General features: G+C 55.3%; 1 protein-coding gene across 6 annotated transcripts in view; it reads right to left on the minus strand.

Moving 5' to 3' along the window:
• The window catches only part of MPRIP (myosin phosphatase Rho interacting protein), an 87,380-nt gene that overhangs the window by 38,917 nt on the left and 30,635 nt on the right, over positions 1-17,828 (minus strand). For 5 of the 6 annotated variants that reach the window (XM_074918926.1, XM_074918927.1, XM_074918923.1 and 2 more), the window contains exons 4-7: positions 13,568-13,719; positions 10,518-10,602; positions 5,826-6,036; positions 4,674-4,833 (exon numbers count right to left, since the gene is read on the minus strand). In XM_074918926.1, coding sequence (XP_074775027.1) covers positions 4,674-4,833; positions 5,826-6,036; positions 10,518-10,602; positions 13,568-13,719 — 608 coding nt within the window. Of the gene's footprint in view, positions 1-4,316; positions 4,834-5,825; positions 6,037-10,517; positions 10,603-13,567; positions 13,720-17,828 lie in introns of all 6 variants that reach the window. The other variant, XM_074918922.1, reaches the window with a different exon arrangement.

Here is a 17,828-nt window from a genome sequence, read left to right on the forward strand (position 1 = left end):
AGGCTCACGCAGAGCTCCCAATCTCTGTGGGATGTTCTGCTCACGAGATGTCCGTTCACATAAGCCAGCCTGTCGAGAGCATCAATCCACCTCCTTCATAACTGTTTTGAAGTCACAATTTCTTAACCCTTTTTACACTGGCCCAGCCTTCTTTGAGTCTCAGTTTAGGAGGGAGGTCAATGAATTAACATTGTCTGTGCCCTATTAGGTGAAGGCCTGAAGAAAAACGAATCAGAAGAAAAAAAAACAACCAAAAATGAAAAAAAAACCCAAAATCAAAAGCAGGTTGATTTCTCATGAAAGGAGCTGCACCACCAAGTTGTTCTACGGCTTGAGATTGAGATGAGATGGTAGCGAAGCAGGCGAAGTAAAGGCGGACACGTCACACAGCAACACAGCAGGAGAAGGTGGAGAGCAACAAGACCTGGAAGAAAACAAGGCTGGAAAATGAATGAACAGAAGAGGAAATTATATATCTGCATCTACATACAAAACAAAATCAAAATCATTCCAGTAATTTGTCATTGAAAAAGGGAGGAGAAAAATAAATCACTGCTACCAAATCACAGCCCCAAGGGTTAATATCATCCAGATTACAGGAAAGAATCGGGGTTTTTTTCCCATTAGCTCAACATTTCAGAGAGGTTACAGCTTAGAGATCCTGGGGGGACAGGGAGGGGTAGGGCTCTCTTCTCCCCACTGTGCCGAGGAGAGAGCTGCTCCCTCTGAACGGCAGCTCCGTGTTGACAAAACAAGGCTGCGGACAGGTACGAAGAAGCGTTTTAAAAGCTGCGGCGCCATTTAGTGCTTTCTCAACTACAAAGCTCGTCCCAAGGAGTTCCTCGGCCATGCAGGCTGTTAATATTTTCCAGGCCACTAAACCCGAGCTGCAGATCTCGGCTGTTAGGTGGAGGGGTGTGTGCGGTGGGAAGGAAAGCTATAAAGACCAGCACGAGCTATCGTTAAAGTGATTTTCTTTGATTGGAAGAAAGGGCTTGTTTTTATTGGATTCATTCATTATTTAGCAGAAAGAAAGACAGTAAGTGTCAGGAAAAGGAAGAGGAATTTCTCCAAAAGGTCCACAAAAATGAAGAGGATAGTTTTACAAGAAAAAAAAAACAACCTATGCTTGGGAGAACAGGCGCTCCTCTCTGTAGAAGCAGCATTCAGAGCAGAGCCTTACATCTTAAGACACTCCAGAGAAGGAATTTGAGAAAGAAAAGTCTTTTAAGCAATTTCAGGCAGCTCTGCTATTTATCGAGGCTAGAAATATGCCTCATCCCCCTGACCACCCTCCTACAGCAGACATGGCAGATGCCACAACGGACCCTTGCCAGCATGAGCAGAATGTGGGGTCAACTGGGAAAGCCCTGGTTTTAGAGGCTGCATCCCTGGATTGTGCAAGAAAAGCCAAGTTTGCCAACCAGAAATCTCAACGCTCCCTAGGGAGCTGCAGGAGGTGCGCGAGCCCACAGCCGCACACCCAGGAGAAGGGGCTCCAGGTTTCTGCACCCCAAAGACTCCCCACCCAACGGTGGTCTCCTTCCTGAAGCTGCTGGCACCCTCCTGAGATGTGCCAGGATTTATCCCTGTGGCTGCAGAGCCCTGCTGGTATAGAGGACTGATGTCCGAGGGTGTCCCTGCAGCCCCCTCCAGCTGTGTGTGAAACAGGCTTCAAGGTTCATCTGTGGGGTTTCCAAAGAGCTTCCCCTGCTCCTTCTCCCTAGGGATGAGGCAGGAGACCGGAGGCACAGCACTCTCTCCCCCGACCTGGCTGGGCATCCCTGCGCCGTGCAGGCAGCGTGGTGGGGGCAGCACAATGCCGGCAGCCCCGTCATGCTGCGTGCCAGCAGAGGGAACTCGCATGCTGCCGCTCCACCAAAATCCTAGCGATTATCTCCTGTTTTCTGATTCATGTTTCTGAGTGGCTGCGAGCTCAGACGTCTGCATGGGGTGTGGAGTCAGCATCAGGTATAAATGGTCAACACAGAAAATTTCCAGCACAGTCCTGGACTTAAGTCACATTATATCTCTTTATTATAAGGGAACAGGACAAGAAGCCTTGAAAAATGGCTTTATCTGGAGCTAAACCTACAGGTGTGTGTTACTCAGGATGCCGCACTGGGTACCCAAAATAATTCTTTTCCATCCATAGCTCTGGCATTTAAAGTGGGTAAACAAAAAAAAAAAGAAAAAAAAAAAGGGAGGAAGAGACAAAAATATCAACAGAATCAGAGCAAGTTTGGCTGCACTGAGAGATGAAAGGCAGATCTGAATGATGCCCGGCTGGTGTCTATGGGGTTGGCATATGGGCAAGTGATTTCAGGCAAGTGTTCCTGGATGTGTTAGTGCGTTACTGAGAAGGATTATTAGAAATGGTGTTAAACCCGGGGGAAAAAGCTGACCCCACAGCATGGAAGTGAGTTATTGTATTTGCTCAACCTCAAACAGCACAGCCTGAGCTTGGAGGAGAAAAATGAGAGGGATATGTGGACTACATAAACTCAAATTTAAAAAGCAGCTAAGCCAAGCTGAGCAGGGTGCTGGTGAATGTTAATTCTCTGGTGTGATGCTGGACTGCCTCCCCGTGCCCTGCCGAGTCCACTCAAGCTCCAGGACACACAGCCCCTCTGCCCACACCACCTGAACCAGGCCAATTCCCCGGCTACCAGAGGAGAAAGCAAACATGCCCATCCTGAAACACCGTCTGTGGAGCCGTCCCTGCTCACGGCACACTCCTCTGGCACCGTGGGCTGCGATCTCTGGCCAAACCCAGCCAAACCCTCTGGCAGGTGGGGACCCCTCGCCCTACTCTCTGCCATCACCCCCCTCCCAAATGCTGGACTGGGCTCAGCCCATGCAGCGCCCACTCCTCTCCCTACACCCATCCTGCTCTGATAAAGGCCCTGGGCTGACATAGAGGAACTTTTGCCAATACTAATAAAGCAATAAAAACCTGTTAACAGCCCCAGGAGCCCAGCTGGGCTGGGAAAAACAGACTTTCCCTGGGAAAAGGCACCCGCCAGCAGGCAATGAGTGGGGCTGACATTAAAAAAGGACAGTCTCTGCCAGCAGCATCCTCTCCCGGGCCCCGTTATCTGCCTGTAAATTTGCTCCTCCCTGTCCTCAGCCAGCACATCCCAGCTTGGTGCTGGATCCCAGTGGTGCATGAAACCCCCCAGGCCAGAGTGAGGGACTGTCAGCACCGGAGTAACGTGCTGTCCTCTCACACCGGGGCAGGCGCTGGCCAGGGCGTCCTGTGCAAGCAAACCCAGCAGGGACACGTCTCACCCACACCCGGGCCCACATGCTGCACCAGTCCAGCCTGCAAACCAGCAGCCACCAGCCTTAGCCCCAGCCCCAGCCAGGGGACCCTCTATACTCCTCTCACCCAGTTCCCAAGGCAAAGAAAGCCAACCCCATGCTCTTCTTCTTTATCCCCAGCCTGGCGCTCTCTGTGCACGCTGCCGAGGCTGGGCTGGGTTTGGCATCCTCCTGCCAACCGGTGGCATTGGCACAAAGCTGCACCGCCCTCCTCAGACCCGCTCCCAGCTCTCGGTGCAAGGAAGCCAGGCTGGAAAACAGTCCTTTAGGGGCTGGGAAGAGACAGAGGAGATGTGCTGGCTGAAACTGTGCGAGAGAGAACATGCCCGGAGGAAAACCAGGGCAAGAAAATCAGACTGGCAGGCGGCCCTCTCGCCCGGGGCCCATCTCCCGGTTTGCTCTGCTGCCCTTACAGCATAAATGCGTCTCTCCCAGAGCAAGTCGAGCCCATCCTTTGCCTCGCCCGGAGAGCACCAAGCGCGCTGGTGCACAGTGCAGGCGTGTGTGCGGATGCCCTCCCCGTCCTCCTCTGCACTGAGCTGTTTTGCAGCCCTGCCTCGGCACTGCACCCGCCTCTCCTCTCCCAGATTAATGCCGTGACATTTTGAAACCTCTCTCAGCTCATTAGGCAGTTGCATAACACACCCAGCACTAACACCATTTAGAGAGCTAACCTAATTAATGGTGCCAGCTGCCAGCATGTGCCGGGAGGGGACGGGAAGGGTGGGCCTGCTTGCAAATACAGCCACTGAACATCACCCACCTCAGCCCGCTGTCCCCAGTGCAGCCAGGCAGGGTGACACTTGCCCGCTGGCACTAAGGACATCCCACTGCCTGGTCGGCGTGGATGGGCATCCTTAAACCCAGAAGCATTGGAATTCAAAGGGGCTTCACCCAGCAAATATCGCCTGCTCCATCCAGGGCTGCAGCAGGGACACGGCCTCGCTGCCGTTGCAAGCATGCAAGGAGGAGATGAGCCACTCATCCCTTACCTTCTCTCATTGCCAAAGAGCCGGGCCACTTCTTCTCTCCCAGGGCTACGGGCCCGGGTTCTCCGCTCTAGCCGCTTCCTCTCCACCTGGAAGGCCTCACGATTACTGATCCTAATGGCCTTGGGAACGTCGGCCAGGGTGGTGTACTGCCGGCTGGCTTTAAAAGAAAGGGGACGCCCCGATTTCTCATCTCCCCTTCCTACATCTCTGCTGCTGGAGTCCTTGTGCATGGGGCAACTGCTCTTCGAGTCCAAGGAGTTCAGAGAGAAGCTGTGAATCATTCGGTCGCCTGATCGGGTACCTGGGGAAGGAAAGGGCTGGGCATGCTCCTGCGAGGGCGATTTGGGATAACTGTACCTGTTGTTCGGGGTGCTGGGGCTGGGCGGGCTCGGCGGGGGTGGCAGCTGCTGCTCTTCCAGCTTCGAGTCTTGCTTGGTCTTCTCCAAGGAGAAGTACCCACTCTCGACACGCGTCTTCCGCCCGCAGTCTATCCGGTCTCCATTCATGGAGTTCTCATCTAAGGGATGGAAAAGTCACTGCACTTGATTTCAAGTCTGAGTTCTGCTTTTAACAAAAAAAACCCTGATTCCACCCACGACAGGGGCAGGAAACAAGAGCCCCACAGCCCCACGCGGTGCCACCTCTTGAACCGTTGGCTTTTCCATCCTGACCACCCCTCATGCCCACAGCGATGGTGGGATGGTCTGCAGGGAGCTGGGGATGCTGGTCCAAACCTTGGGTCGAGCTTGCACAAATGAAAGACCAAAACCTTCAAACCAAGAAAGAGTCACCACTCTGCACCCATTTCCATCCCAGTCCTTCCCAGGCCAGCACCGACCACAGCTCCATGGGTGCAAGGCGATGGGATACCCCGCTCCTGGCAGCCGGCGTGGGTGGGAAGCGTTCCCCATCCGAGCGGGCAGATAAAGGAAATGGCTGCAGCGCAGGGGACCTGTCTGCGGCCCGGCAGGAAGAGTCCCCAACCCCTATTGTTCCAAGGAGAACAATGCTGCGGCCCCGGCGCCTTCCAGGGACTCACTGGGGAGACCAAATGTAAACAGGGCCCTGACGCAGGGGCCAGAGGAGGAAGCAGTGTTTGGCAGCGCCGGCAGCTGGGCTGAGCGCAGCACGGCCCCTGCCCTCCAGCTGCCCCAGGCAGGGATGCGAACAGGCTACAAAAGGCATTTTCCTCCTTGTTTTGCCCCTAGCACAAGGGCAACATCGCCTGTGAAGGCAGGGAGGCCCCTTTCCCTGCTAGGGCAGGATTGGGCCCCATGCTGTGATTTTCCAGCACGTGATGCAGATTGTTTCCTTCCTGAACTCCAGCCTGTAATACCTTGCTCCAGTCCCCGCACAGCAGGGACAAGGTCAGCTTCCCCCTCCTTGCTGGGATGCTCTAGGAACCAAACCTGCAGAAAACTTTTCCCTCTATGATGGTTTTCTGCCAGCTCAGCTGCCCGAACTGGGTCACTGTAGTGTCACACCAGTGCTGGCACCCTTGTCCCTCACCTTCCTTGCTGTCCAGCACAGCATCCTTCAGGGAGTTGGCAGCCCCGGCCTGGCCTTGCACTGGGCTCTGTGCGGGGCTGATGCTGCTGCCCCCATCTACTTGGTCTTTGCCCCTCATTTCTTCCTGCCAAAGCGTGGACTTGGTGGCCGGGACCTTCTCCGCACTGGGGATGTTGCTGCTGGTCACAGCCATCTTAGCAGGACCGGGCTCCTAAAGAGAACAGGGGAGACAGCAGGGTTAGAGGGGTCCCCATGGGGCTGTCCCAACACGTGCTGCCCATGTCGTGAAAGGACGGGGACAGGGACAGCAACGGGGCCGCTCAGCCATGTGCCAGCGCCACATTTCCAAGGGGACAAGCTCAAGGTGGAAACCCTGCCCCAGGGCAGCGCAGCAGGGCAATGGGTCAAGACTTCCTCAGCCAAATGGACCATCACTGCTCTCACAGAAAGAAAGGAAACGTCCCTCCCCCGGGGAGGGGTCCCAAAACCAGCCGCACCTCCTCATGCATCCAGCTGGGAAAAGATCCAGAGCAAAGGCAAACTGACAAATGAAGGAAACCTTCAGCCGCATGCTGTGGCAGCGGAGGGGCTCGCTGGCTTTGTTTTTGGATAGGAACCATCCCTCCTGGTGCAGCGCGCAGGATGCTGCGGCCACCAACACATAACTCCTTGAGAAAAGCTCATCTCACCCCGAGCCCTGGCTCTTCCCCAGTGTGCAGGGTGCCACGCAGCTCCGCTTACGCTCCAGCACAGCAGCTGCTCCCAAAAGCCGCATGGTGCACGCATGGGACCCTGCACCCAAATTCACGTGCAACACCGTGGACACGCAGAGAAACGGGTCTGTTGGGGAACCTGGAAGTACTCCCCCCACCTCCACTAAAACCCAGTTTGGGGTGATAGTGCACCCTCTGTAATTGATGCAATTGATGCAAAAAACTAGAGCATTCCCCATTTCCCTCCGGCATGTCCCTGATCCTTCCCCATGTCCCTGGTCCTTCCGCACATCCCCGGTCCCTCTGTGGGCTGCCTCACGAGCAGCCACTGCCTGTCACAAAGACAGACCAACACCAGGCTGCTCTCCTGCGCCCCATCTGCCAGGGCTGAATTTTTCTGAGTGTTATAACTAATGTGAAAAAACCCAAAAGAAATCAAGCTAAAGGACACAGGATGGAGGAGAAAACTAATTCCCTGCCACCAGCAGCCGCGTTGTTTGTTTGTCACAGATGGTTTGCTATAGGCCACTGATAAAAAGAATAAAACCCAACTGGCACTGTACTCCTCCCGGGTGCTTCGGTTACCCAACAGGCTGCTTGTTTTAAAAAGGAAATACAACATTGCATTGAGCTTTATGCTATTTTAAAACAATACCCATGATTTTAAACTCTTCCCTAGCTAACAAGGGGCTCTGGAGTCCATCAGATGATGATGCCATCTTGGTGGCCATAGCCCGGGCAGCCCAGGTTCAGTGCACACCCCAGAAAAGGCAGCAGCTTTCACAACTCGTTTAGGGTTTGGCTTGCTTTGTTAGCAGATGTTTTGCTGTTGTCATATTAAGCTTCTGCATTAGCAGATTATTTTCCTTAAAGCCACCAATAAATCAGTGACAACTGACCCCCCTCCAAAGTCATTGGATTATGGGAGGTTTCCCAGCTGCTTGTTTCCCTTCCATGGAGCAGGGGGAATCCAGGAGCACCAGAGCTGGCAGCCACGGGCTGGGGACACAGGCTGCCAAGACCATCCCCTCTGTCCCCCCTCCCATGTCAGCAGAGCCACTGGTGGGTTTTAGCCCCACACCTCCAAATCAGCTTTTGTGAGGCTGCACTGGAGCAACCAGGGATCTCCCAGGGAGTGGGTCCTGGCTCCAAGCACAGACACAACAAGCAGCAAATGACCTCGATTTTTTTTTTAAAAATCCCCTTGGAAATTTCACTCTAAAAGAATGCAGTGTTGGAGGTAAATGATCCAGAGTTCACAGGCATCCTGCTCGAGGGGACCCTTCTTGAGCAGGGGGTCGGACCAGACAATCTCCAAGGTCCCCTCCACCCTCAATCACTCTTTCATTCATTGATCTGAAAGCCCAAAGCTAATCACCAGCTCAGGATATATATTTTTATATATCCTTTACACACACCCCCATATAATTATTTGTAGATATGTATTTAATTAGGCAGAGATATGAGGGCCAAAAAGCAGTCTATAAGCAAACAGAGAAATTAACTCTTTGCCGCTCAGCAATATGAACAGCTCCAAAAAGGAGTGTGCACCAAAATCAGCAAAACCGGCCTCCAGTCGCATTAAGTGTGTCTGGGCACGCTCTGCTTACCCAAGCCTGCCACACCCCTGTGCAAACCCGTCCTGCAACAGAGGGCAGCACCTCAAATCCCAGATTTCAGCCCCAAATCCTGCCTCGATTTCCCAGGGACAGCAAAGAAAGCCCAGTCTCTCCTGCTGCCTGCACTATTCTGCTGGAGCACGGCAAAAGCTGCAAGAGAAACCTGCCCTTTCCCCCCTAAGACTGCATCCTGCTTGCAAAGCAAAGCTGAAAAAAATTCTAAGATTGCACCTAACAGCTGCTGTCCAAAAATCTGCAGCTGGAGCAGTATTTCCAGCCTCGCCTGCATTGCTGCCACCCTGGTGTTTTTGCAGGGGGAAGATGCAAAATGATGGGGAGAGCTGAAAATGGCCCTGATGCCCCAGGAGCGCCCAGCTGCAGCCAAGCTCTGCTGTAGCCCAGAGGAAAAACTATGTGGGAGTGAGAAAAAGCAGAAATATCCATTGTTTTAATTATTTTTTTTTTTACATCACAAAGGTGTCCATCACTCCCTGAGCATGTCTCAGACATGATCTGCTGCTGGATTAGCGGGCGGCTGCCTTTAGAAAGAAATCAGGCTTTCTCTGCCGGTACATGGAGAGCGAGCTGAACCGCAGCCAACTTCAGGAGAAGCCATTTCACGAGGGGGATTTGGTGCTGATTTCCTCCCCAGCATCTTCTCTCCTTCCCCAAACCGTCCGCCTGCTCTGGCATGATATGGAAGATGCCGGAAAGATGCTTCTTGCATTTTCGTTCTGCCTTTTTGCAGGTTCCTTGTGAGCACCTGACATCGCAGCACCCATCTGGTGGTAGGTCCCATGCAGAGGCTGCTTTTGCAAAAGTGAATTTGAGTCTTTTTCTGGCACCATGGGTGTGGGAGCAATGGGATGGAGAGGGTGGAAGGAGGGGAGCAAGTGGGGTGGTCTGCCCAAGCCAAGGTGGGGAAAAGTGCCACTAGGCTCCATGCTCACCCCATCCCCAAGCACCTGGGGAGCCCGTTTGCCTGTGGGGAGCCAGCATCCTTTCCGCAGCCGCTTCCCTTATTTGGTGCTCAGGAGCTCTGATCCTGTACAGTTTCCAAGAAGTTGCCATGGCAACGAAATGTAACCTAGAATGATGTTTTTCTGGCTCTTCGCCTCTTCTCCTCTCCACCCTGTCCCCCTCCTGAACCCAGCCTGGGTTATGTTGTGCCAGGGATGGAGTGAGCATCCCTGCCCTGCTGCATGAGTTCACTGGGGTGCCCCAAATGCAGCAGCCCCCTCGCTGGGGCTTGAGGACAGGCAACTCGTAACATGTCAGCTCTTGGCCATGGAGGGAGGAGGTGTCTTCCCTGGAGCATCCCCAGAGCCAGCACTTAAAGGGTTGTGACGACCCCAGCCCTTGGCACAGGGTGGCTTAGACTTTGAGCTTGGTGTGCAAAAAAGGATCATCTTCCCCCGAGTTTTTTCCCTCATTGCTCAGAACCCCTTTATCCAGTGGAGTGGTGGAAACTTGATTCAAACAAACGCCATACAAAACCCATCCATGGCCTGATTTGCACCAGGATCATCCTGAGGATTTCATCAAAGGAGACCTGAAAACCGGGGCTCAGGGGTGCCCTGATGCTGTTTTCAGCCCCCCAGTGTCACAGCCCAGCTTGGCCAGAGGAGCTCTCCCAGCCTGTCCCCCGAAGCGGTGGGACGTGCGGCTGGAGGTCAGGCAGCCTCGGGGACATGGCTGTTCTCAGCCCCAGTGAGGGACGAGGGTGGCCTCGGGGTCACGTTCCCCATCTGTGGGATTCTCCCCCACTCCGGCCACGTGGGAGCCCGGCAGGAACGAGTGAGTCACGGCTGGCCCCGCTTTTTACCATTTATAGGCAAAGTGAGCACGAAGCCACCACCGGGTCCCTGGAGAGCCCAGCTCCGGCCCCCGGAGCTCCCAGCCTGGCCCTGGCCTTTAGTATTTTCCTTTCATTCCCATTATCTCTGGGGTCATCTCAAAGGGGGTAACCGGAGCCCGATGGAATTTCATCTTGTTTCTGCCGAAATGGCCCCTGAATGGCCAGCACCTCTCCTCCGTCCCCCACGGGGACCACGTGGCTTTGCGGCCGCTCCCAGGACGGCGTGAGCAGGGCTGGTGCCACAGGACAGCACCCAGGGGGGTGAAACATGGCCCCAAAGCAACCAGAAAAGCAACAGCAGCAGTGTGTGACCCTGGGAAGTGATGACCAGGAGTTAATTCACGCCGTCCTGCTGCCCGGGTTCACCCCAGCTCCCCCTCGGCACAGGCAGTGTCAGAGGGCAGGCAGGCCGGCTGGTTTGGAGGATCCTCCCCAGGAGGTGAGCAATGCTGCGGCCCTCGGAGGGAGGCAAGGGTGACAGCGTGTGTCCCCCTGGGGTTACCTGGGGAGTTGGGGGCTCTACCTTCCTCTTCTTCTTCTGATTCTGCTTGTTTGTCCTCGGGTAGACTATCAGCATCTCCAGCCACCTGCAGGCAGAGAAAACAAAGGGTGAAGCCTGTGCCGAAGGGCAGCGCGCAGGGACGGGAACGACGCTCGTGCTTCACTGTGGGGTGTAACACAGCTTCCCACAGGCTGCAGACCCCAAAGCTCTTCCCCTCCAGGGGTGGCTCCTGGGGATACACTGCCCCATCCCGCCTTCAGGGCGGGCTGCCTGTGAGCTCCAGAGATGGAGCCTTGCAGGCAAACCAGCCTTCCAGGGTTTGTAACTTGGCCATAAGCACAACCCTGAGCTGGAGATGGGCACACGGAGGAGCTCAGCTTCTCCAGCCTGGTCAGGGTCAAGGTGGTAAAGAGAATCCAGAAATCAGCCCAGCCAGATCCTGGGGGGAAAAAAGAGGCAGGACAGGACAGGAGGGGAAGAAGGATGACCCCAGGGTGCTTTGGCTCAAACCCTACTCACTGCAAGAGCGAGGCCGAGGCTGACATGGGACAGGGATTCGAGGATCCTGAAAGACCACTGAGAGGGACTGGGCCTCCAGCAGGACCTTCCTCCTTCAGCGATGCCAGTGCCCGCACACTGCACACAAAGCACTTTTGTCTAAGACAGAGCAGTGTGAACTTGGCATTTGAGAAGTCCATCCCCTGTACAACTTGCTTGTTTGGGAGACCCTCCCTGAGCCCTCCTGCTGCAGCCTGATGACCTGCCCCTGCGTCTCAGCAAACTCCACGGGCACCAATGGACTGATGAAAAACATTCCTGCTTCAGATGCCCCTGCTTCCCTCTCCTGTTCCCCCCACTTCTCACACTGCTGCTGTAAAGCATTTTGAGATGACCACATCAAGCAGGTTTTGGTTAAGCAATAAATGCCAGAAGCATGCAACGAACGTAAAACAAATTCTCCTCCGGCTGGGGAAATCTTCCTGTCGTGCTGCAACTGCAAATGAAACCCGCCTGGCTTGCACCCAGAGTGGGACTGTTTCGGGATGATTAATGCTTGCAGTCAGGAGCAAACGCGCTGCTTCAAAATCCAGCACCGGGCCAATGAACAATAAATCAGCCCCACCTTGCTCTGCAATGTCTCTCCCTCCTGCGTGGCTGGCAGGACCGGCAACAAAAGGCTGAGCTGCGAACCGGAGGGTGGGGAGAGGGAGGAGAGAGCAGGGCATGGGGGTTGGCCATGTTTTGGGGCACAGCCATTACTCCTGCCTTGGCTGGAGAAGCGAAGCTGGTTCCCCCATGCCACGATTCCCCCGTGACTCTGCACACTGGCTCTGCAGCTGCTGCAACCCCACTGCTGCAAATGTCTGCTGGCCTGAGGTGGTGCACGGAGGGGGAATCACTCACATTCCCCTGTCTCAGTAGAGCAGGGAAGTTTCAACGCATAAAAACATGTAACTGAACAAAATCGCAAGCTCTTGGTAGATAGTCACTATTTCAACCAGTATTTACCAAAACAGGGGGAATGACAACCAAAAAGAATGCTTGAAAATAGAAATCATCTCACAGAAAGCACTGACTCTGCTGCTGTCAGGGCTCAGGCAAGCAGGAGACGTTGTGCCTTGGGAAGAGTGGGAAGGAGCGAGCGCTTTACCCCTTCAACTTTTTGCTTTAGTTTCAAGTGTCAACAAATTTTGGGAAGGAGGCACCAAGCTCCAGACACCCTCTCGTGGGAAATGCTCGCAGGTGAGCACCGGCTTCAACCCAAGCCAGCATGTGAGCACTGGATGAGGATATTTCTAGGTCACCATCCAGTGCCTGAAGTCAGGAAATCTACTGTGATTTGCTCATTTTAGTGGCTTAATCTTCAGCGTTGCTGAGCAACTGCATCCCAGAGGCAGGAGCTCCTATGAGTGATATTCTAAATGTCCTTGGAGGTCAGATGCTCCACTGGGACCAGGGAGGTGGGCGGCATCCGCCCCCCCACCAGCCTGCCTGCAGGGACAGAGCAGGGAGAGGTGGGTGCTGCAAAGGCAAGTTGCAAGGGGCACGAGGTAAATGCAGAATGCACAGCCCCAGGAGGCCACGTCTGCCCAGGGACAATGAGGACCAGAGGTCATATGGTATCTGGGGTTGGACATGACAGCCCTGGGACGATGGGACCTGCTGCTAGTGTGGGGACATGACCTGTGCCAGCGGGCTGGGTGCCTGCTCAGATGCTGTCCTAAAAGCACCATAGGGGTCGCCCCAGCACCCATCAGCTCCAGACCCGTTCTGGTGTTCACCCTGCAGCTGACTTTCTTCCCCCGGCCAGTAAATTGCTGCCATGGACAACCCAGGAACACCTCGGGATCAGATGCACCCTCTGAGCATCCCCTGAATGCTCCAGTGAGCTCAGCTTGCTCCCGGGGGTAAACGCCACTGGGCGTGTTTTTCTGCAGCAGGGAGCAGGATAATGCCCGGCAGCAGACAACAAAACTGACGTGAAAACAGTGGCCTTCATGAGAAACGAGTGACTCAGGAGCATTTCAGTGCCAGGGCCAGGCCAAGGCTCCCAGCAGAGGCTGAACCTACTTGAGCACTGGCTCTGAAAGGTGTCTGGCATAGTGGGAAGCCTCAGACTCCAGCCTAGCAAGGCTGAGCACACAAACTAGGTGCAGAGGAAGGACTTAAATCATCCGCTGCCACCCTGGTCTCTGCTGAAGTCAGTTCTCATGCTCACACCATAAATCCGGTGGCTTGGGGGGTGCTCGGGCCCCGCTCTGCTGCAGAGCACCAGGCAATGGCAAGGGTCCACCAGGCAGGGGAGCAAGGAAGGAGAAAACAAACCCTACCCTTGCCAAAAAGGTGGAGAAGACCAGTGCTGACCATGAAGCAGCAGTTACACCCGGTCTACAGGATTATCCCTGCAGCAGGCTGTGACTGTCACTCTGGAATCAGTCTGGGTATGCACTGCCACAGTACACAGCCTTGGGCAACGTCCTACCCACCCTCCTCTTCCTCCCAGCTAAGGGAAGAGCCCCACAGCAGCTCAGCCCCAGATCTGCACTCACCCGCTGATGATCTCTTTGTTCTCAGCCCGGATGAAGTGCTCCTTCTCTGGCGTCAGGATGCACAAGGAGAATTTCTGCCCTGTCCGGCTCTCCCCATCCACCACATCCGTGCACTGGTTCATGTTGATGGTGCCCTGCGGGAGGGTTGTCGGCTGCAAGGGGAAGGAGAAAGGAGTAACATTTAAGGAGAAGAGCAGATGAGTACAGGTTGAGCCCTAAAAACTCTCCTGGTGGACAACCAGGATCCTACATACCAAGATGCTCTGCCCACAAGTACCCAGGCCCATCCATGCGCCGTGCTGGCACACAGCAAAGCCCCGTGCTGCACATCTGGGGACACAGACCAGCAGATACAACTCCTGGCAGCCCAGTCCAGCCCACTGCTGCCAGCAAGACACTTTTCCTATGGTAAATGCCCAGGGAAGGATGGCTGCCCTGCTGCAGCACGGGGACACCAAGTCAAGGCACTGAGCAGCCAGCTTTGGTTTGCAGTCTCAAACCCTCTGGGGTTGGGGGGTGGCACCTGGGGACAGGGGTTGGTAAAGCAGCAAGGCCCCGCTGCCCTCAGCGCACAACGGCTCAGGCACTACGGACAGAGACACACATGTCAGGTTGTTCCCGTTAAAGTTAACAAAACATGGGAGTTTGCCAGGGAGGTTAGCAGACACGGTGGTGCAGGACAGAGGGTGCCCCCACCCTGGGCCTGAGGGGATGCCGAGGGACCCAGGGGGGTGTCAGCACTGACGAGAGCTGACAGGTCCATCTGGAGCGGCACCGGCTCATCCGATTACAGTGCAGCCACCCGCTCCTGGTGGATGGTGCCTGCAGCCCTTCCTTTCCTGAGCCGCGATGACATGTACCCCCCATCCTCAGCCTGCCTGTGCCCCACCAGGCTTGGTGAAACTGGGGTTCCCCCACATCCTGGCGTGAACCTGCACCTGGGGGTAAATGACCGGGCAGAGGGACCTCTCTGAGCTGCCGACAGCACCGAAGGAGCACCCAAAACAGCCCGCAGCCACCACCTCACCCTGCCAAAGCCTCCTTGTGCCCTCCAGATGGCCAGGCCAACAGGGAGACAGATTTCTGGCAGATGCTGTTTAGGTTTTTACCATGGAAACCAGCTCGCCCGCCAGTAAAACCCTTCCAAAAGCAGCTTGAGCCATGCAAAGAAGGGCTGATTGAGGAGAGCTTGATGGCCTCAGCCTATGACCCCAGGAAATTCAGATCAGCTCGCCGAGGCCCCCAGTTTACTCATCTGCAGGCTGTGGGAAATAGCCCCCTTCCCCAGGAAAAGGTTTTTTTTTTCTCCAAAGCTGTGTCCCTGGGCAGGAGCATCCTATAACAGCTCAGGGGTGGCATAGAGCCATCACGGGTGCTGCAGCATCAGTGCTCAGTGTGAGCACACAAACAGGACTGGTCATACATCAAGGACACCAAACCTCCTCTTCTCCTTCGTGAAAACCAGCATCAGCATCCACAGACCCCACGGGATGGAGGAAACAAGGGAGGGAAAGCAAAGCCGAGCCCAGACCCCCGGCACAGCGCAGGCACAGCTGCCCACCCTGCACCGCCATGGGTAGTCAGCTCCTAAGAGGATTTTTTTGTCTTAGACAACAAAAATAAACCCCCATCTTCTGGGAGCTATAAAAACCCAATGGAAACTTTCTCCTGCTCCAAGTGGAGTCTTAGAAACGTTTTTGTCTTGCTGGCCTTCGGCACAGCCAGGACCTCCAGCACTGTAAGGTCTGACCCCCTTCCCCACCCAGTGCATTTCTGCACCAGGGAATGCAACAAGGACAGGGGAAAAAGGGGATGAGGGTAGCCCCAGGAGGAAGCCCCATTCCCTCATGGGGACCCCAGGCCACTAGGTCCCTCTTGCCACAGGCACCCCTCGACTCCCTGGGAGGCCCTGCAGGCATGTGGCAGGAGGAGGAGGTGGTTCCCTGTGAAACCTGCCTGCTCTCCTCCCTCTTTAACCCCACGGCAGCGTTCAGGGCAGCTTCCCCCACTGCTCACACCCAGCCCCGACCCAAGCACGCCCGGAGCAGAGGAGCCGGTTTGGGGCCCCCCCACCGCCAGGCTGGCCCTGTGAAGTGGTTTTGCCACGCACCCCTCCTTGGGAGGGTGAACGTCGGCGTCTCGCACAGCCCAGCACACGCGTGCCCATCCACCGCCGTGCCTCTGAGCCGGGACACCAGGACGGGGGCTGCGAGTGAAGCGGGGATGACCCCCCTTTGCATCTGCAGCTGGGGACAGGATGGGCACCAGAGATGAACCCTCCACCCCACGGCAGCTCCCCTGCACCCCCACAGCTCTTGGCAGCAGATGAAACCTGACAGACCAGCAGCCTCACTTGTTCAGGATGTAAATTCTTTACACCATTTATTTCCTTCCTTGGAGGCAGCACAGGCACCTTGAAGCAAAGCAAAATGCAAATGGTGCCAGATGGAAACGCGCGCGCACACACGCAAACTTCACTGAAGAAAAGGATGGGGCTCAGGCAGCATCGCACCCCGGGAGCACCTCGAAACTAGCCGGGGATCCCTGCTGGAGGAGCTGGAGATGGCACACAGCTGCTCTCCCTGAGGGACCAGGAGAACAGGGACAGCACTGGTGTGGGAGATGGGAAGATGGGAGAGACACTGCAGCAGGGGATGAGGACACACAGACACCTTCCCTGCCTCTGAGCACCCATTTCTGCGTTGGGGAGTTTCTCAGGGCTGGGGATGTCCGGGGAAGGATGAGCAGAGCTGGTCCTCACGCTGGTCCCGGGCCAGGTGAGGACGGCGTGGCTCCGGCAATTGGAAAAGAATAAATAAATGCAAAAGCAGGGAAGTGTTATACAGCAGAGACGCCAAAACAATAATAAGGCTGGGACTTCAACCAGCCCTTTGAAGAGCAGATGCTTTGATACAATGTCAAATCCAGCGTCAGACCCCGGGGCGGCTTCGCGTCCGGGTGAGGCAGGAGTGGACACTCAGGCTCAGCTCTGGCTCCAGCTGCCAGCTTCTGCCTGTCCCCGCCTTGGGGACAGCCCCGTCCCCAGGCGCTGGCCCTGCTTTTGCCATTTCCCATGCTGCTGTCAAGGGACGGATCACACAGATACCCCACCACTGGTCCCTGACTGCCTTTTAACTGGGACAAGGAGTTAAAGCACATCAGGGTGCACCAGCAAAGGACACCATTCCGGTGGCCCACCGGCCACCTCCAGCCCAGGGAGCGGTGCAGCCCCCGCCGCTCGCCACGTGCCGGCGCGGGGCAGGCAGCACCCACACCGTACGAGCAGCTACAGCTCTCCGTGCTGCCAGTATCAGCAGAGGAACTGGAGCCAAGAAACAATTGCGTTGCTGTTTCCCTCTGGTATGACAGATCCATATTTACACACACACGTGTTCGCAGCATCCCCCTCCATACTACACAAAGCCTATAGTACATTTTCCTCCTCCTCCTCTCCCTTCCTGGGTGCCCAGGACATGAGTCACGCTGTGCTCTCTGCATCCACAACCTCAGCAGCCTCTGGGCGATATGCAGGGACATTCGGATGGATGCTCTTAGGATGCAGAGCCCAGCAACTGCAGCAACCCCAACTCTGAACAGTGGAAAGGAGGGAAAGAAAAGAATGGGAAGTTCTTACAAGCCTGAAGGAAGAAACTCCAAGCAGGGCATTACTGGGGAGACCCAGGGGCTCTGGCAGGAGGATGCAGAGTGCTTGATGCTCTGTGGGTGATAAATTCCCAGGTGCAGGGGCTGACGCTGTAAGTCAACAGGGTTTATCTGCAGAAGTCCCTCATTTCCATACAGTTTCACAGGGCTGAGGTAGAAATACAGATTTGTTTCGATTTTTAAATTTTCTCCAAGTACCTTCCCGATCATTTCTAATACATGGGCATCATAGGAGCTCGATCCAAAATACAACAGAGCTTCGCTCCAGCAACTGTACACAGGATGTTTTCTGAACAGGTAACCCCATGGTCAAGCTCCCAAGCAGCAGCTCTGGCACAGCCTCGGTGGGACACGGCCAATGCCCACGCCATTCTCCAGGGCTATTACACAACGTGGGTTGATGAAATCTGGAACACAACCTTTAAAGAAAGGCGATGGGGCAGGGGGAGGAGGAAACCAAACAAAAGGGACATTTTACTTTCTGCCAAGAACCAGGAGGGGAAGAAAAAAAACAAAACCCCACAACCATTTGTCTATCTCGCATGGCGGGCTGGTTGCCTTGGCACCGAGGCCCAGCCGTCCCGGGGGGAGATTGTGG

The sequence above is a fragment of the Athene noctua genome, chromosome 15 (assembly GCF_965140245.1).
Source record: "Athene noctua chromosome 15, bAthNoc1.hap1.1, whole genome shotgun sequence".
NCBI classification, from domain to species: Eukaryota; Metazoa; Chordata; class Aves; order Strigiformes; family Strigidae; genus Athene; species Athene noctua.